A 21,473-nucleotide genomic window follows, 5' to 3' on the forward strand; every position below is an offset into this window, starting at 1 on the left:
TGTAACAAAGTCCTCGCAACTGGCAATTTCTTTCGTTATAACCGAACGAATAAACAATAAGAAACATAGAGCAGATGACGTTGAGACCTGAATTTTTACGTTGTAACTGGAATTTCATTATAACTGTTCATTGTAACAGAAGTGCACTGTACAACAAATTGGCAATTTTGTGTCATGTAGGTGGCTTTTTGTTTTTGCGAGCTTGATTTTTTTTTCACCCAAAATCTACTGAGTTTTCAGTTTCCATAAAGTAACATAATACCAGGTTAGCATTTCTATTAGGCACATTGCCTCTGAGAGATGATAATTCTCCATAGATCTGATACATAGCACATATGGTTCTAGTAATTTCTGGGGTCATTGCTGGCAATAATATTATTTCTTTTTGGAAGTTGACAAGCTTACCCACCCTGCCCAGTGTGAGAGAATTAGTAACACAGTATTTGGGTAACAATGCACCCAGTGCCTCATGATATGCAAATCAATACACATGTATGCGAGTAGCTGTTTAATTTTTCAGTCTGTTGCTTAAAAAATCAAGTGCACATATTATAGATCATGTACTTCGATCACTTGTAACATAACTCAAAGTGGTAATGGACATTGTGTGTGTGTATGTATGTATGCTTCTGTTCAACACAAAGTGGAATAAACTGGTCACAGTTTTTTTTTAACAAAACAAAAAAATGATGACAACTGATATCCTATTCTGTTCTTTTCTGTTTGAATGATTGTTGGAACTCAAGTTCAAGTTAAATGTTACTTTGATGAAGACCATACTTTAGTTTCAGAGTACATGTATTTGACTTTTATGAGCCAGATTTCACGTCCTATTCTAGTGTGTTACATGTATTTATTAAGATTTTCTTTTGGCTTATTGATGATGATACGAATGATTCGCAGCATTTGTATGGCGCCATATATCGATTTAAAAAAAACATTCAAAGGCGCAGACTCCCCCAGAAAGTTAGCATTTGAATGCCTGGTGAAAATGTGAATCCTGAGCAAGGCTTTGAATGGTCTTTGAATTCTAAGAAGAATTCAACATTTATTTGATGACAAACAAAAACAAAGTGGTCCTGATAAAAGGTGGATCCCATGTTTTATCAGAAACTCCTTATTTTGGATATCTCAGCCACTTCAATTTCATCAAATAAACTTTGAATTCCTCTTAGAATTGTATAGGCTTTAATATTTCATGAGAGGTTTCTCATTATCACTGAAAAGTTGGAAACCTGAAGCCCAATCTCAACTAAAACTACCTGGTATACCATCCCTTTAATGTCTCATCATCAATCTAAGAATGTTGACAAATATCACACTCATAATATGCATTTTGTGCCATACAAATGTCTGTGTGTTGTCTGTGTGTTCACAGACCATACATTAAAGATAATAAAAAGTTTTGGTACCTCAAAAGTGTCCTTGAATTTCCTTGGCTTAGTTTGTGTTTCAGGTTAAAGTACCTTTCATATAACTAACACTGTGAGACTTACTCGCCCCAAAGTGCTCTCATGTCTTAGTAATCATGCAATTAACTGCAACCAGCAGCCCCATACGCATAGCGACCAGCAGTCCCATACGCATAGCGTAATCGGGCTTCGCATTGTAGCATTCAGGATCATGACAGATTTAGTATCGCAGGGTAAATGTCAACTTAAAATCCCATAAATTCTTCAATTTGAAGACTTACCAATTAAGTTGAAGTATTGAAAACAGGCTTCGGGCAACGTTTGGTTCTGCCTATAGTCCCTTTCTGTTCGAATTGATGACTGAATGTGACTCGGTCGACAGGACCTTAGGAGAGCTACATACAGTACACTGAATACTACAGCCAGTGCATGCGAACACATCACATGCACACAAATTTCAAATCCATGAACGGATAAGATGTTTGTGTGCGCATGCGCTGGCCATGGTATCCAGTGTATGTAGCTCTCCCAAGGTCCTCTCGACCGAGTCACATTCAGTCATCAATTCGAACAGAAAGGGACTATTGGCAGAACCAAACGTTGTTCGAAGCCTGTTTTCAATACTTCAACTTAACTGGCAAGTCTTCAAATCGAAGAAATTTTTGGATTTTAAGTTGACATTTACCCGCGATACTAATTCTGTCATGATCCTGAATGCTACAATGCGAAGCCCCATTACGCTATGCGTATGGGGCTGCTGGTCCTAGTTAGCTATGCGTACAATGGGCTGCACGCTGCTGGTCGCAGTCAGTGGTTTCGTACAATATTTATCGACGCTGTACAGCGTTGGCTCTGGTACGAAACCATTATTGCATGATTACTAAGACATCAGAGCACTTTGGGGCGAGTAATTCTCACAGAGAACGTACTTTAACCTGAAACACAAACTAAGACAAGGAAATTCAGGGAAGCTTTTGAGGTACCAAAACTTTGTATTATCTTTAATCAATGTATCATAATGAATGATGTACAATGTACTTGTGTAAACATGATTACAGCTTCTTCATATTATGGGTACTGGCAACTATTCTTTCCTGTTACCTGTGCACTAATGCCTTGCAACATGAAAAAGATGATGGCCGAACAAGATTACAGTAATAGTACATCCACAAGTAGAAGAAGAAAACATTAAAGACATATAGTTTGGTATATCAGTACATTTTTTTTTCTCTCTCTGTAAACATGATTCCCTGTCAACAAGGCATATAAAAAAGATGTTTTACAAACATACTGAAAAGTACCAGAATGATACATTTGGAATACTAACAGCAGATCTATCGAAAAAGTTCTGTCTCAAAAACATGCAATCCTGCATTAAAGGAGATGTGGATAAAAATGGTTACTTTGTTACCCAAGATATCATTCTTGAAAGAAATCTGCATTATCTTTTGGAATAAAGTTGCCATGCGTGTTGAGTTTCACTCTAAAGGATCAGCTGGAATGTAGAGATTTGAATGCAAAGGATGCCAAAATTTTCACAGATTTCACAAATTTTCTCATTTTTGATTTGTAGGTGTCTGAATACTTAGGGACTCCTGTGTACCATTCAAAAATTATTTATGCTATTTTTTATGGTCATTACGACTACTTCTACTTGAAAACTCTACCATGGCATAGGACGCTGCATTATTGCACATGTAGAACTATGTGAAGCACTGATATAGAAGATACACGTGAGGGTCATACGCACAAAAGATACCCTGTTAAATGAGCTTATTTCTTGAAAAATGTGATCATGTGGTGACAAAGGAGAAGACAATGCTGAAATGAAGTCTCAGTGAAAAAAAAAAGAAACTCCCGAGAACCAATCATTCCTCACCTTGTCATGGTAAAAAAAAAAAAAAAAGAATATCTTGAAATGCATCCCTGTTGGAAAACATACACTGATACTGATTCTTGTCATGGCCACATCAACATGTAAATCACATCCTTTAACATCTGAATATCTAATTTTACAGTACTAATTCCATTGGTTCATTTTGCAAGATACTGGCTAAAGTCATGTTAGCTCAAACCATGTTTTGATAAAAAATCTCATTTGTTACCGTGATAGTTACATCCTGATACCAATAATTGACAAAAGGGTATTTCTGTGTACACTCAAGGTGTATTTCTATTGGACAGCAAATATCAAAATGGTTAATTGCCCACTTACTGCTTGAGAATGTGGTGACACGACATTTGCTCCTGAGACAATAGCTCCGGTCTTATTTTTTCCAAGGACTTAAGGTTAGGGTTAGGGTTAGGGTTAGGGTTAGGGTTGTGAAAGGGTTTTAGATTTAGTTTGAAGTGAGGAATAAGATTAGGGTTAGGGTTATGCTTGTGGGTAGAACTTATATTTGGCCCTGTGTGCAGATATTTCATGGGAGCAATTGTTACAGGAGTAAATGTCATGGAACTGAGAATGTACCGGTATCCATCTACAGGGACCACAGTGAAATAAGAGTTCTGAGCAGTTCAAAACGGGAGTTTTTATCAAGCTTTTGTATCCACTTGTTTTTTTCTTATTTCAGTATTGACATTGGTCGAACATCCATGCAGGTACAAGGAATAACATCTGCTTTGTCTCCCTGTCTCAGTCAGAGCCCCTCAAATCTTTAGGAAAGCACTGGAAAGGGCTTTGAACCCGCCTTGTGACAACTAAAAAATTTACAGAATGATAAATGAAAAAAAAAAAAGAAGAAAAGGTATAGACTAGTGTCATGTTCCTTTGGCCATCTTATTATTCCTTTGCCTCCAGTGCCTGATAAGTTTCTTGATGGGCTCTACAATGGCATTAGGATTGCGGTACAGCATGTGATGGTCAGCCCCATTGATGAGGAGGTGTTTGGCTGAGGGGTGCACTGAGGAGACCAGCCGCTGCGTAGCTTTGGCCCAAACCTAGTCAGAGGGAGAGGAGGAAGGTAGGAAGGAGGGATGGAGAGGGAGAGGGAAGGAGGGATGGAGAGGGAGAGGGAAGGAGGGAAGGAGAGAGAGGAGGGTTAGAAGGTGGTGAGCAGCCAAAAAGAAAGGGGTAAAAGGACCAAGGGATGGAAAGAGAGAGAGAGAGAGAGAGAGAGGGGGGGGGGGGGGGTGGGGTGAAGGGAAGAAAGGATAAAGAGAGGTAACATCAGACATTAGCAATACCTTAGAAATGCCTTGTACAAAAATCACCTCATTCCGATTTTGGTAAACTACGTCAGAACATTCCCACTCATGAGCAAATGAGAGAGTGGGAATCAAATATCCAGATTTGGCAGCATCTACAAGATTCAAGCAATTGCAGAAAATGTACGAAAAATGAAAAAAATACTCATTTGAAGAACTGATTTGAAGAAGTAATTTTTTTACTGCTGTAAAATGAGTTTCACCTAATGCTTTACATACATCATCCTCTTCTGACACCACATTGCCATCCACAGTTAAAATTTTAGGACATTGACATGGCAGGGAAATAGAAAAGGAAAATGCTTTGCTTTCAGAAATGAGGTTGAATAGAATGTATTATAAAATGGGTTCAAGAATGTAGCCAATTGGAAGCGCTGAAATGAGTCACGTGTGCGTGCATTAATTTCTCACTAACATGCACGGCCTGACTCACAATGTTTACACTAGCAGTGCGCACTCAATCAGTTGTTACAAATGCGTCGCGCGCTACTATACGCGCTTTCAATCCTGTAAACAACTTCTAGTTCAGGCTGCCAGCCGGCCTTTCTTGTGGATACATGTGGCGTACGTATACTCTTATACGTACATGCTCACAGTACTTTTATGTGCGGGATTTCCGAGTGCGACGTGCGGAATATGTTTGGGACGAACATCTTCGGACATCTTGACTTTTGGACTTGAGCTAGTGCTACATGTAGCTGACTGGTATTGACCCACAAAGGTACGTGAAAAATGCTGTTAGTTTTCGACCCATTTTATAAAACAAATGATGCACAGGATTATTTCGTGGCGTTAGTGGAGATGCAGCTCACTCTCGGGTATTTACAATGTAGTGCAACATGCACTCGGCTTCGCCTCATGCATGTTTCACAATTGTACATACCCTCGAGTTGGCTACATCTCCACTAACGCACTCTATCCTGTGCATCATTTGTATATCATTAACACATGCACAAATATTAACTGTTTAATAAGCAATTGGCACAAAAGAAAATGTGTTTATGACACTGTGATTGACCAATCGATTGATTGATCGAATGATTGACTGATTGGCTGATCGGTTGATTGATTTTATTTTGCAAAAGTGACATCTGCATTAAATAGTACTTGTAATATCAATCACAAATCAGTGAAAAGGTATCACAAGCTTACAAAACAAATTTGTATACCTTATTTTTTTGTTTTCTGTCAGTTGATAGAGTTCCATCAACTTTTTTTTTTAATATTTCACATTGTTATTAATATTCTAAATATGTCAATGCCATAGGAATGTGAGGAATGTAGTAGGCACTGTGTCACTTTCAGCTCACCTTGTTAAGTGGACTGGGTAGCTCTTCATCATAATAGTTCCCTGTGATGACCGTCACACTCACATTCTGAGGGAATGGTTTCACTGTGTACGCCGTTCTGTTGAAAACACAGGGAGTGTATGAAAGGGCATTGCAACCTCATCACATCCAATATCATCAAACATTCTGATCAAATACCACAATTATGGTTATTTCCGGTGGAAAAAAAAGAAACAAATTCTTTTAGGGCTTCAATAATTCTGTTTGTGCACCAGTTGTGTACACTTGCCAGCCAGAATTTTTCAATTTATGGAAACAATTTTCAACACATACACATCTTAATCCTCTAATGGCCTCTAATGGCCTCTAATGGCTAAACACCAAACATTGGACATTAAATAGCATACATCTTGTATGGTATATTTTGCCCCATCTAGTAGGTGCCATACATTGCAGTTGATAAACTATATCAAGTTTTATAGCAAAAGAGCTTAGCTTTGTGAACAACACTGAAATGCGTTCTCTTCATAACATTATCAAGATGTCATGACAAACTCTAGCAGAAGCAAGCTGTGTTGGAGGAAAAGACATATTTAAAGTAACCAAGTGTCTGCACTATCACCAATCTTAATTTCTATTTGTGGCAACTTTACTTGGGCTGTGACTTAACAAAGAGAGAAAAAAAATATTCAGGTAGTCATCTCAAGAAAGTCTATTTCAAGACTGATGAAGACACAGCTTAAGACAACACACAAAGATGGGGAAGTGAGAACAGAAATCAATAATACAGACGGGAGGACCAGCTATATATTGTGAGAGAGGCTTTGTCCATTATACTCACTTCATCTGTGACAGACTCTGGTTGGCAAAAAAATGTTCTTCTACAGCAGCTTTCAGATGTCGGGGAAGGCACATTAAATGTTTCTAAAAAAACACACACAAAACACGAAAAATGTTGCATGACAGAAACACCATTGCACAGTTATTGTGGCACAGTTCAAGGTTTTTAAAAGTTGCTACATTTTGCCATCTTGACTGATTTGTTTTAAAACTTGGAAACTGCACTAGTATGGCTCCTGCCTCTGCTGTTGGTGATGATACTGCTACTACTACAGCTTCAACCAATGACAACTATCATAACACAAGCTGTTTGTCTGTTTGCTTGCTTGCTTGCTTGGGTTTTAAGGGCATCTGTCCACAGCATTGTGGTGCTAGAAGTATTTCAATGCATCATAGACAACTAAAATTAAATGCACATTTGAAACACATTCACGTAACTCCCTGAGGAGCATTACAAGAAGGCAGCAACCTTCATGACCACATAAACAAGAATGTATGGTAAAATGCAGTGACAGTAATGCTGAAGTTGTCACTGTATACCCATTCATGCAGCTGGGAAGATAAGAGAATTTACCTTACCATGTCTCAGAGTGTGTTTCAAAGCATGGTACACAATATCTAGGATCACAACACTCACACTGAAAAGAGTTCATCATTACACATATAAGAATCTAACTAGAAATGTCGCTACAGCGACTGGTTATACCCCCGCCAAACAACATTTCATAAGCTTTGGTCAAAACAACATTTCATAAGCTTTGGTCAAAAAACTGAGGAAGTAGTTAAATCCGCAAGATCTTTCCTTGATCTTCTGCCATTAATATGCCGTTACCATGGCAACGTACTTTCGGGTACTGTCGAAAAATGCGTCTTGCACATCTACAACCAAAGGCACACATCTGTACCAAGTTTCATGGAAATTGGGCAAAAACTGAGAAAGTAGTTTGCAACACAAAATTTTCCATCATTTTGGCTCATAATATGTGAGCTGTTACCATGGCAACATACTTTTTGTCACTGTCAAGAAATGTGTCATGCTGACCTATATCCTAAGACAAACATTCAATATGAATTCCATGAGAATTGGAAGAACACTGATGAAGCAGTTTTGCCATGAAGCATTTTGCCCTATATTTTACCAATAACATGCCGTTACCATGGCAACGCACTTTTTGCCACTGCGGAAATATGTGTCTTGCACATTAACATATTAAGATGAACATCTGTAGCTAATTTCATAAAAATTGATCAAAAACTGTGGGAGGAGTTCGCGACGCAAGATTTGTACCCATTTTTGCCCATAATATGCCGTTACCATGGCAACGTACTTTTGGGTACTGTCATCTGTGCCAAGTTTTATGGGAATCGGTTGAAAACTGAGGAAGTAGTTCGCGACGCAAGATTTGCAACGGACCGACCGCCCGACCGCCCGACCGTCCGCTGATTCCTATATACCCCCTTCAAACTTCGTTTGGCGGGGGTATAATAAAGAAACACCTTGAAAAAATCAAACGCAATATAATTCCCTCCACATCTTCCCAACAATAACCTTCTGGGATTATGATATGGTGCATCTAGACTTTGTGTGTTGTATCAACAATGGTTGGCACTCATTTTTGTTTTTGTTTTTTTCCACATGGTGTCAACATTTTCTTTCAATAAAACTATCATTTGAATACAGAGACTGATACTGTCCATGGTAGTGCTGAAGAAAAATCTATCATTTCATCTTTCACTAGCTTTACAAATGTTACGATAGCAGCACAGCAATATTCTGAATCCTGCTTCCTTACTTGTCTGGCTTGCACTGTTTCAGATATAACCTCTCCTTTGATTGGCTGCTCAACCAGTCCCAACATGAGACCAAGACGTGTCAGGCCAATAGCAGCTGAGAGCTGAAGAGACTGTAGTGTTGGCACAAGGTGTCCATACCTACATTCATGATATTAAAAAGAAGAAGATAAAAAGTATGTTAATACAGATTCATAATGTTAAGTCATCATGATGGATAATGGTTCCACAATACAAACCCTTTCCCCAGTTACTAGCCCAACAAAGCCCCCCCCCCAAAAAAAAAAAAAAAACACAAAAAACACAAAAAATCCCACAAAAAACCCACAAAAAACCCACAAAACACAAAAGACAAACAAACAAACACAAAAACAAACACAAACAAACAAACAAAACAAATTAACAAACAAACGAAACAAATTAACAAACAAACAACGGGAGAAACATCTCTCACTACTGCACAGAAGCTATGGGAGAATTTTGCTTCATTAAATCCTATTCATAATGTCTTCTGCATGACAATGCTTGATAGCCCTTGAAACACAACTAGTTATAAAGCCATATCTTTTACTCGAGTCCATTATGTATAGTATATCATAAAGCATTTGAAGTTTGAAAATAGTGGACATACAGGTAGTTCACTATAAAAGTGTTTGTGAGGCCAAATGATTGACGGACAAAATCGTAACTCCTACGTACTGCCTTCAGAACATCTGTTTATAAGGGTTATGATGACTATGATTTCTAATGAGGGGTGTCAAAATACAACAAGCATCATTAAAATATTCAAATGAAGTCCTCTCTGAAACCCTCTTTGAAACACCAAAGAAATTTGTAAAGGTAAATGACTCATGGTACTTTATACGAAAAAAAAAAAAAAATCTTTTGGCTCACCAGAACTGTTCCCAGATGGCATCGTCAATCTCAAACATTCCATCCACCAAGGGGTCAATCAGCACTATATCACTCACTTCACTGGAACACAAAGAGAGGAGTAAGAAATATGTGAAGCTACATATCAATTGCAGCAGGACAACTGCTTTACAGATAAGAGTATATTAGTCTTCACAAGTACTTGGAATAGGTCAATATAAAATAAGTTCTTAATCATAACCAGAGCATTAATTTAAGAGATTATCATTATTATCATTTCTGTTGTTGTTGTTGTAACATGACAGGTTATAAAATAGTTGGTACTCGTGGCTAGTTTTTAAAAGAATTGGCAAAACAAACATTCTTATTGCGGCAAATTCAAGATGGCATGATATCAACTTGCAAAAGCATTTCTTTTGCACAGGGATGATATTGAGGTTTGTTGAAGAAAATCGGAAATCACAAATTTACAGGTGACTTTTACACGTGGAAACAGCAAAATGTGTGTAGACTTGAGAAAAAGAATCTGAAATCAGATTTAAATCTACAAAATAGTTCATCACAGTTTATCATACAAGATGTAGTGTAATGTAATGTAATTTGTTTTTTATATGTTGTTAATATGTGTCCATAGTGAAAGTGTGACAAAACCAAAATCTCAATACCATGTTTCTATACATACTTTGGACATATAAAGAAATAAAATAAAATGATATAATAGCAAATCATAATCAGATTACTAACATCTTATTACACAGGAGTCATAAAGCATAGAACCTCTCTGTCAAGCACACACTGCAGGAGATGTGCTTAGACAGAAAAGATTAATTCAGTAATATCACTGCAGACTTGAGGGGAACTTGTTTCTTTCAGCTTAAGAGTTATGAATTTCAGTACCATTAATATCTACTCTGTTCTATCATTAGCAGTCCTTTCATTTTCGTACAATTTGGCCATTATTAGTTTTCCGTTAATAGAATGATATTCACGTAGTTTAATCAAGTCTTTAAAATAACATAACCTGCAACAACTCCCTTTTCATAACAAATGCCATCAGACTGCTGAGTAATCCGTGAAAACAAATTTCAGTAGACTGTTGTTGAGCAGTTACCTTTCAAACATCTGAGCATAGAACATGGCATTGACAGCCCCAAGCTCAGATCCCACCAGGATGTATGGCAGCCCACTGTATGATTGGTTGGAATGGATCAGTGTATGCAGGTCCTCTACCATCCTAGAACATACACATAAACAACATCCAAACAAAATTACCAAATATTTCAAAGCATATACATATATGATCAAATGCACTAGACAAAGTTGAAAGATACTAGTAATTCCAGGGACTTCCCACTTTACGCTTATGATGTGCAATTCATGCATTTACATAAACCTCACACATACATGCATATAAATCATACACTTATATCAGATACAAATATGAATATATAATATATAGGCCCTACTGTGCAAGTATATGGGTGAGAATTTTGAACGATGTACAATTGCCAATTTTCGCACCTTATGACATTCTTTCCCTTAGAACACGCCAGGATGATCTAAGAAACCAGATTTTTTCATGCCATCTCAAAGATTGGTAAATTTCCTTTCAGGAAATATATGGTTTGGTTAACTTTTGCCTGATATTTTTCATTTGACAAGGACTTAAAGCGTAAAAATACGGTAAAAACGCTATTTTCACAATAATTTTTGTTTTTCAAACTAATAATGTGCATTTTTAATGGTACGTGGCATCTAATATCTGACCATGTTCTGGATCTGACACATCATGAGTATGAACCACAAAATTATAAGAACTTTATGAGCACGTATAAAATCACAGAGAACAATTGAAATATCAAAGTCCTAAACAGACGAACGTCCGTGGTGCTTTTATTTCTATCGCTGCTGCAAATTCTACTTTGTTGTCCCAACTGTAATGTATACGAAAATTTGGTGTTCCACCTAATGAACATATCCTGCAAAAATTGTACGTCTGCTGGCTGTACATGGGACGTAATATTCTTTTATGCAAAATTATACTCAGTTTTCGTCACGGACGTGCTTCCGCTGTTTTCTAATATAGATCGTATCCCATTAAACGCTATTGGTGATATTGTTCTGAGTCGTAATCAACTAAGATCTAGCCACACGATAATATGTTTGTTTTGAGTTTCTGTCCATCCTTTGTCAAATAGGAACCGAAATTATATTTTTAGACGAACCTCCGAGAAAAAAAGAACGTCCGTGATGATTAAAACGTTTTCGAGTGGGACACCATCTTGCTTTGATGACGAAGGTGCATTTTACCTTTGGCTCTCTAGCCGAGGAGCTGTATGTTATTTTTGGAGCGGACTGAGGCTTGTCCGCAGTTTTTGGACCATGCAATTCACCGAAAACCAAACAAATAATTGATATTTTCTCTGAAAATTCACCTCCTGATCCCCCTCTGAGCAATACATATGTTGTAAGGATGTCAAATTTCTTATAATTTGCATTGACAATACCTTTTCAAATTTTTGAAAGAGTTAGGAAGGCTAGGTACTCTCTGCCGATTAGTTATCCGTCCGGGAACATGACCCTATCAGTAGAACGAACGTCCGTGACAATTCCAGCGAACGTCCGTGACGTATGCAATCCCTTCGATAGGGATAACTTGTCCCGAAAGTGTCCTGTATTCTTTAAAACTTTTAGCTCCAATAGCCACAAATAAAGTTTTACAAAGAAAACAATGAGTTTAGGGCAGTAGTTTCAGAATTTTTAAGGCGTTATGTGATCATGATGAAGAAACAGTTGAAAATTTACTCACAATTTTACTCTTGTTTTCCCTCTAATTATACAAAAACAGCTAGACACTGAAAACAAAGTTATAGGAAAATGGAATTTTGCGTAATCTGTAATTTCTGTGCATTTAAATTTCTTTCTAATGAGGACCTGGAGACAATTTGTACTGTTACAGGTTCTGAAAGTTTCGCTCACGGACGTTCTGTCCGAGAAAGGAAATTGCTGATAATTACAAATATATCACTGCACATAAAGTTAATGTTAGTTGAAAATATTACCAAATCACCGAGCCGCTCATACCCAAAAGTGAATAATGTTCAGCACTCAATTTACTTGTAATAACAACAGGAAAACGTTTTAGTCACGGATGTTCGTTGGTAGAATAAGTCCATAGATTACATAGTAGGAGAAAGAGGACCAGTGCCACTTTTTAGTGACAGGTGCGCCAAGTGTTTATCTTTTGAGTATGGTAGCTGCCGTCTCAAACAGAACACATCCAGTTTTGGCCTCCATAACGGACGTTCCCTGTAATTGTCATGATATTAAATGCCTTAATTCATTCTTATTTTTCTCTTCATGACGATTTTTCTCTCATTCCCTCAATAGCCTGGACATGCTGCGACCAAACAGAAAACAGAAACAAAACAAAACAAACCAAAACAAATCCAAAAAGTGCTACGTAATCACATGCAGGATAATGACGGAAGAAGTCTGTAATGGGCATGTGTTGAATAAAAAATGGAAAAGTTTCAAAAGGACGTGAAAGCAGTTGAATAAAAATGACTGAGAAACAGAGAAGGGATCGAGCTCCAACACACAGAGAAAAGAATTGCCAGTGCACTCCCGTTGTACCAAATTCCTCTGGAGAAGTTTTTGTTTGTTTGTTTATGTTTTTTTATTCATCTAAATACCGTCACAAGCGAACAAAAATAATGCAGTATACAATTATTGTCTGATGAAAACAAACAAATCCTCCGCTTATCATCACATGGTGTTGTTTTATACTCATCAATGAAAAGCAATGTTCATTTGTAATTCTTTCCAAGATTTTTTTTTTTCATTTTACATTTAAGAGACAGAGAGATCGTCATTTTGTTTGTGCTTTTGTGCTTACTTTGAAAACACATGTTAAAAAAAGTAATGATTAAGAATAGGTTTAAGGTTGCACTTTGATACGTTCGCTCTTCCTAAGATTCGTTACTCCGATGTCCAAAGGTTTGTTATTCCGAAAATAAAAAAAAAAGTTTTTAGTTAATTAAGGAGGTTTGTTATTAAAGATTTTCTTATTCCGAAAGTTTGTTAATCCGAAAAATAAATATTAAGGATCATTATTTTAGGTCCGTTCTTCTAAAAGTGGAAAGGGCCTGATATTCGTTTAGGTGAAAACGGTTATTATGAGGTTTTGAAATTTGAAGGATTTTAGTTGCTTGTTTCTCCACATTTGGATAAGCGAACATGATTTTTCATGTTCCCATTAATAAACCTTTCGATTAACCTTCGGAGATTCCTATCATTTACCGAATAAAAAAGCTTCATAATTATACGAACTCTATCAATTTTCGTATTGACAAACTGTATGAATAACGAGCCTCCGAAATGACGCGCTACAAAATGTTTGTTATAACAAACCATATTGTATAATATCGAAGTCACAAACATCCATCCAAGTAATATGGACTTATTGTGTCTTGTTATGAAGAAACTTCGCAGTATCGAACCTATTATCATTTCTGACTAATATAATAATACAAACTCTCCTCGGTAACTGTGTGTAACACAAGGAGCAAACATAGAGGGATTTCTTCCTAACCTATTCGTTTGCCCTCCCCAGCTAAACTTCGTATTTCTATAACGCAGCACATTCCTGTTGTCTTTCTCTGTTAATTATTTGTCATAATCTTAGCTGTGACCATGTTCGTTATAAGCAAATTTTGCATTGTAGACTTTAGATAACAAATTTAGGACCTGAATCTTTACTTCATGATAACGAAATTTTGATATATATTCGTTCTCAAGGATGGACTACGTCACTGAGATTACACGTACGTTTGTACGTTCATTTACGAGAGATGGAAAAAATTGTTTCCTTTGATTCCTCAGTATGAGAAGATAAACAAGCTTATATAATAAAGAATTGGTAATATCTGTTCAGGATTTTGCAGAGGAGTTTGTTCTCGACATGAAATTGCTGTTTGTTGTGAGTAGAATGCGTTTTCAACTCAAGAGAGCTGCATCTTGTTTGTTCCGAACGTCCGTGAGCTACATGCGAACATCCGTGATGAAAACTATGCTATGTTCGTTGGGTTATAGAGACTGCATAGATCAGATACATCTTAAAAAGGTATGTTATTATTTGGGAGTGGGGATTGAAGTATGGGATAGTGAAATAAGAGGTCAAAATATTGAGTTTCTGTAAAATGCGCGTAAAGTGGAGAAAGTGTTTAGCGGAAGAGCAATATTTCAACAGAAACGACGAATTTAGTTAAATCATCAGTTGTCTACCATTACGTACAGGTTAAGAGTACAAGCTTAATATTCTGCAAGCACGTACACATGTCCCTTAAGATATTTTGTTAGGATTTTGCACTGAATCAGATCTTTGCAAACTATGTTAAATGGTATTCAAGTGTATGTGCTGTACTATTCCTCACGGACGTTCGCTGCTCTGGACATGGTAAACTTCAGCGGTGAATAAAAACTTGTTCCTCTGGGAAAATCCTAGTATAATTGGGTTCATATTAAAGCTTGAGTTATACTCTTTCAGGTAAGATGAATAATTTGGAGAATTTCCTACTTTTTAAATTTTGCCTTGTTTTGGCTCAATTGTACATCGTTCAAAATTCTGACCCATATACATACATATATATCATTTTATCTTTTTGTCGATGCAACATGCTACTATTTCAGTTGTGGATGACCCAGACAATGAAAACACCAATTAAACCAAGGGTGGGGTACAGTGAGCCTGTACGGTGAGCATTAAGAAAAATCAACAACCATGATGGCAATCCAAGGGTAGACAGGTTCTTTGTACAACTGACCTTTCTGTCGTACTTTCCTGCCCTTTGGTCAGCATGGAGGCCACATCACTGGACATAGGGCCAGGGGGACTATCATCAAAGCCTGGACGCTGTAAATGAGCAGACATACCATATCAAAGGTAGCATCAAACTTCCTGTCCATGACAATGATCAGTAAACAGGAGTACAAGCATTTGTCCCTCTGTGGCAAGAAATCAGAAGGATACCAAAATGTGGATAACGGAAGATCTGCTGAAGAGATTTAAAGACTCCTGTAGCTCCCAACTAGAACCAGACAGGTCCACCTTAATGCCATGCGCCTACATGTCAACAGAAAGGAAGCTAAAGTGCATAGTATGGTTTTGAAAGATTCAATTTGGAAAGATCATTTGGCTGAAATGTGTAGTCTTCTCCACATCAGAATACATGTTTATACACTCATGACAATTATGTCTCATAGATGTAGTTTGCGACAGCCATCATTGATAAAATAAAGAGTCAATATCTAATGTTAACGCAAGTAGTAAACCACTGCAAGGCATCTGAATGCAGTAAAAGTTACAGATAGTTTTTACAACTTTTCTAGGTACTTTGCACACACACTTTGAACATAAATTTGTCATTCCATTGCCAGTAGGAGTTCTTGACATTATCTTCAACCACTCTTTCAAGTTCTGCTGTCATCAGAAAAAAGCTTAAATTGCTTTCCATTTACCTGATGTGGATATGAGCTGCTGAAGCCAATCCCTGTCCTATCGTAGGAGCACACCTGTCCACAAAACAAACATTGCTAATTAATTTCACAAATTACAAAAATAACAAACACATTATTCAAATAAAGGTCATTTTGGTGACATATATATCTCTTTCTAATCAAGGGAAGACAGGAAGGGCATCAAGGTGCTCAGAGAGAAATACACTAAATCTAAGCAACACCTACCAAAACTCCAAATGCCTGTTGCAGTCTTCTTGTATGAAGATTTCAAATTCAATGACATTTATTTTCAGCAAATATGAACATACATACATACGTATATATTTGATTTGGCTTCGTGAAGAGTAACATACTACTGCAAAAAAATTATAGCAATAAAGAATATGGCAATTCTTATAGCAAAAAAAAAAGAAAAAAGAAAAAAAAGGAGAAAAGTGAATAAGTTTGCATATCAGAAACTTTACTCTGACAAAGCTGCAGACATTCAAGATGAGACACTATCAACAAAGCAATCTGACTTAAGAGTGAAAGCTTGATGTTTATTCAAAGCCAAAAATGTATATGTTATGACATTTCCCTACTGTTCAGTATTTCAACCAAAGTCAGACATCATTGTAAGGCAATAAATAAAAGACTTTTCATAAATACACACCACAGAAGAAGGTACAGGAATTGATTAGAATTTACCAGTAATGATGATAATAATGATAATGATAATCATATATCTATATTGTGCAGTTTCTCTAGAGACACACTTAACTGGATGTAATACAGTCAAAATAAGGGAGAGAGAAGCTGATTTAAACAAAAATCAAACCTGAACTGGATATCTGACAACATGGTGGGAATATCTAAGAAAAAGACTACTAGCTCACTCACCCGGGTAAGTTTTGCTATCCTTGGTTGCACCAAACACCACACATCTGATGACATGCCAGTCGGTGCATCTAAAACAACTGAATACACACAAAAGCATTGAAACAATGTTATTCATTGAAGGGCAAAATGTGACACTGATGGTGTATATTCTAGACATCATGAAGGGAACTTTTAGCAAACTTATATCATTATCTCCATCTCCAGCATTGTGTTTATTGGATAATTCAGTCTTGAATAAATAAAGACTAAATGAAAAGGACAAATGTGAAGTTCTTAATGGCTCTCAAAGAACTATATTGATGTCTTTAGAAATATGTAATTTGCCAAGAAAATGTTTAAAAAGTTAGGGACACAACTTCTGCTTGCATTCATCATTCTGCTAATTAAACAATGTAAAAATGGTATTTCTTTTGTATGGGCCATTCCAGAGTGGATCAAAGGAAAACTACACTTTGGAATCTGGGATCCAACTATGCACAAATTACTGCAGTATTGAGAGATTTAAAGTATTCTTGAATGCTGTGTAGCTGTTTTTGTTCTCTGTTTGATTTTTAGCATGCTTGAGGTATTTTCCACTCTTTCTAGGATCAAAACTTAAACTTGGTCAGGCAGATACCGGTATATCACTTTATGGCCATTTACAGATAACTGTGATAAATTTACAGCACAAAATATTGTTTTTCACAAACACTGAACAATAGCTGCAAATGAGGGCCATAATAATGTGAACCATGAAATTACCTGTTGGCTTCCCTTCACCAGCGCAGCTGATAAACATCTTGTGGTCTGTTGGACCCACTGACACCAGTTCCCCTTTAAAGTGACAAGTACATGACAGTTGGCATTTGTTACTGCATAATGGACAGGATTAAATCCACAAGCTTTCTCATATTGGAACTTAAATTGCTCTTAAGAATCTAGGAAAGGCAACAGATTGAATTACTTAATTTGCTTTTTAATATTATGTATCAATGTTGCAAACTAATACATAATAAGAAACTTGCATAAACTTTTCAGTTTCTTCAAGAAATGGGAACTTGTAGATTTGTAACCACTAATTTTAAAAGACCCAGTAGGATGTGGATTCATGGGTGGCTGAATTCATTCGCTGCCCACTGGGGTACATTTGAAAACCAAGAATAGCACCAGTCAGCGAGGTTGTGCATTGAAGGGTATGCTCATCCATAATGGTCAACTCCAGTCAAGATTCTTTGGCTGTGTGTAAATACTTACATCTAGAGATCAGTTCAAATCAAAGAACAAGGTTTACAAAATCAACTTTTACCAATGCTGTTGACATACAGAATAATCAAGGAACCATGGAGACTTATTTTGTGCTGTGTATGTTATTGTTAGCACATTGTGATTATTATTTTTTTTGTTTATTTCACCTATGGTACCCATAATGTACCATAAGTGGTTGGTACTGGATGTAGGTATGCTGTCACTGTGCCTCTGTATACAATTCCAGATTTGGTTTCTTCTTCAAAATGACTGGAAATGTCCTGGTGCAGAGATTTCTTTGATGAGCTCATGATCACTTTTCCAGCATCTGTTTAATAATGGATATCTTAAATACTCCCAGTAATTTGACACTTTTATCATTACAAACTTAAAGTCTAATAAATGTTTAGAATATTCTAACACAGTAACAGCAAGCATTTTGTACCTCTGTGTCTCGATCCTTGGGATAGTCATTTTTTTTTTTTTTGGTGAGTTCTAGATCTATCTCTGGTTTCTTGTAAAAAAAATTTTTAGAGGGAATCCACTTTACCTTCTGGTTTGAGATGCTCTGCTTCCTTATAGAGTGAGGCATGGTTGAGAATTGCTGGTAGGATGAGAAGAAATAGCAACCACTTGAGGGAATGTAGACATCGACAGGCACACTCTGTCAATGCTGAACGTGAGCTGGGGGAAAGTTCCTCCGTGATAGAAGAATCACCTGCAGAAGCATCTACCACCTACATGAATGAAGCCAAATCTTAATCATGTTAATGATTGGGTAAATGAAAATTGGATTATTAAGTAACTGAACTGTGAACAGCTGATCATGTCAGGTCAGACAAGACCATTCATTTGAAGCTGGTAATCAATCAGTGGTTTAACTGCACCAGCGATCCCAACACGTTACTGGTTACAGCGCCCCGTGCCGAGGTTATCAGTAGCTCACGCATCGCCTAGTGTGCTCTCGGTGTCGGATGAACCATAAAAGGCATGAGAAGAAAACAAAATGACTACCATTATCCTGCACATAGAGCATTTATCTTCACGCATCATTAGGTTATTAGGCTTCGGAGCTGCAGAGTAAAGCATGGATTACAACAAATGGGACTATTACTATTAGTACCAGTAATCTAATACTAGTATTACGCGATGGTTCTGTACTTCTCTGGTCTCTGGTTCCGTCATTGAAATGCAATAGTTACAGCCTACAGCTACAGCCTATATTATACTATCCACTGTGTTTCAGTCACTCCACTGAGTGCGTAGCAGAGATTTAATAAAAAATACACATTGCCAGCTGCCTATAAATTTTACACCGAGGTGCTGGTGCGGTTAGGCTATATTAAAGGCATAATTTACCTTTTGCAAATGAAACAAAAACCCAGCATTAGTGCCTTAAAATAGTTCTAAAAAGCGATTAGGGATAGAAACATCCACTGTAAAAATGTAAATCAGTAAAATCAATGTTAAGTACTGTTAAATATACAAAATGTGAACAAATGTTTCCAAACCAGACCATCTACAGTTACGGTTTATTGAGAAAAATACAGATATGGTAAATTTTAGACTTTTTAGACATTTTAGACTTTTTGAATATCGTGAAGATTCTATATGACGGGATGTTTTGTGGTAAAACAGACCTACACATACTGTAAAACGAGGAATAATTGCGTGCATTTTAATTTCGTGAATTTTGCGAGAGCCGAGTTTTGCAAAATCAAAATGCGCGCTAAAGATCATTTACATACACTAGTAATATGCATTAAATGTTAGAGGCAACTCGTGAAAATTTCATGCTGCAAATAAGGCTGTCTGCTCCCATTCGAAAAAATCTCATGCCGCGAAAATCTTATCGTGTTTTACAGTATGCATTAAATGTCATTAATACTCATATCCAGACATCTTTTTTTTAAATCACTGTTCCCAATTTGTAATTAAAGGTAAATTTAAGCCCTAACACTATCTACGTAAAATAACAGGACCTTTATTCCCTTTTGCATGCAAAACCGTGATTGTCTAGATTCTATACCATTTTTACCCTGCCTTTATGTGCCTCCTCTGCCACCAAGGGCCTACTATAAACTAACTTGTAGTAACTGGGTATACGGTACAGTTTACTTTTATGTTAGTTACTAATGTGTAATTTAATTGTTACCGTCATTGTATTGCATTATCATATGACATCATCATCATCATCTGGTACAGGAAGAAGGCATTGCCGTTGGCCTGTAATTCCCGATCACTGCTTCTTGTTTGGCCTGTGTAGGCCTGTGTAGGCAGCGGGGTATACCCAACCAACTCTCGCCTTCACACCATAAGGAGCTAAACAAGCCCAGGATGCCTCTGTGGCTACACTGATGAAACAGTGACCCACCTGGTGGGCAAATGCTCACTGTACCAAACCCTTAGAGACAGCTTCCTCACCAAGTGGCCAAAGCAATGGAAAACACACCTCACCAAAACTGCAACACCACCCGAATGCTTCACCAGACTCACTCTTCTTGGATCCTGCTGCAACTCCACTATCTCCCTCTCTGACTGGAAAAAAACCCTCTCTGTTTCATAATGCATCTCTGAGCTTTCTTTTCGACATACATAACAAACGTACAGCTATGTAGTTCTATTAACTGTTATCCCGTTGTTAGCCTGTTGTTATCCTGTGACCTTGTGACTACTGTAAAAGTGGATATTTTCGCGCGACTAATTTTTCGCGCTTGGCCGGGTCAGAAGAGTTTCGCGTGTTTTTGATTTCGCGGAATCAAGACAGCAGGCACAGGAACGTATGGCAAGCAAAAATATTCGCGCGCTTTTATTTTCGCGCTAGTTTCTGGTTGCGCGAAATGCGCGAAAATTTCAACACCGCGAAAATTTCCACTTTTCATTCTTGACCTCACTCTGCAACTTTAGCAGTTCTCCTGACTGGAGGAATTCAAACAAAGAAGAAGAAGAAGAAGAAGCTGTACTTAACTGAGTACGACATGCGCAGTAGTGGAGTCATAGGAGATCAAAATGATGCTCCCACCAATATTTTTCAATATATTTTTTGAATTTTTCAGTTGTTGACAACCGATTTAATGACAAGACCACTAACAAAGTTATATGTTCCGGCAAGGCATTCCGACATGACTCCGAGCTTCGGAGCGGAGTAAAGCACCACGAGCACGGATTACAACGAATGGGACTATAGTATTAGAATAGAAATAGTATCACGCAATGCCAATGGCTTGAGTGAAGATTAAAATCATTTACTTACGAATAGTGCAACTACCTGCTAATGTTTACTTACTCCATTTCCTTCATCTCTAGCCCGCTGGCTTGTTGTCTTTTCTTTATCTTTGCGTTTCCTAGCAGCTGGTACAGGCATATCTGCAGAGCGGCTCCTGCGAGAAAACAAGGGAAACGATCAGCACCAGCGTAGCATCTTTGTTACACATCAAGA

General features: G+C 37.3%; 1 protein-coding gene across 1 annotated transcript; it reads right to left on the minus strand.

The window, feature by feature from the left end:
- Positions 1–4,172: 4,172 nt before the first annotated feature.
- Positions 4,173–21,447, minus strand: LOC139737755 (uncharacterized). The gene is made up of 12 exons (XM_071648429.1): positions 21,321–21,447; positions 18,585–18,771; positions 17,552–17,623; positions 16,811–16,887; positions 15,932–15,985; positions 15,238–15,326; positions 10,524–10,646; positions 9,434–9,514; positions 8,542–8,680; positions 6,750–6,832; positions 5,930–6,026; positions 4,173–4,352 (listed from the first exon to the last, which is right to left on the minus strand). Exons 1-12 carry the CDS (start codon positions 21,396–21,398, stop codon positions 4,173–4,175), a joined length of 1,260 nt encoding a protein of 419 aa, XP_071504530.1. The 5' UTR covers positions 21,399–21,447.
- Between the last annotated feature and the right edge of the window lie 26 nt (positions 21,448–21,473).

The sequence above is a fragment of the Diadema antillarum genome, unplaced genomic scaffold, assembly GCF_040938485.1.
Source record: "Diadema antillarum isolate AM-2024a unplaced genomic scaffold, OU_Dant_1.0 seq00000703_RagTag, whole genome shotgun sequence".
NCBI classification, from domain to species: Eukaryota; Metazoa; Echinodermata; class Echinoidea; order Diadematoida; family Diadematidae; genus Diadema; species Diadema antillarum.

Bases quoted from the DNA above. Each gene is read 5' to 3' on its own strand.
- LOC139737755 (XM_071648429.1), bottom strand. From the start codon at position 21,398: ATGCCTGTACCAGCTGCTAGGAAACGCAAAGATAAAGAAAAGACAACA. The intron at 18,772-21,320 runs GTAAGTAAACAT...TCATTCATGTAG, and splicing joins CTAGAGATGAAGGAAATGGA to GTGGTAGATGCTTCTGCAGG. The intron at 9,515-10,523 runs GTAACTGCTCAA...TTTGTGTTCCAG, and splicing joins TATGCTCAGATGTTTGAAAG to TGAAGTGAGTGATATAGTGC.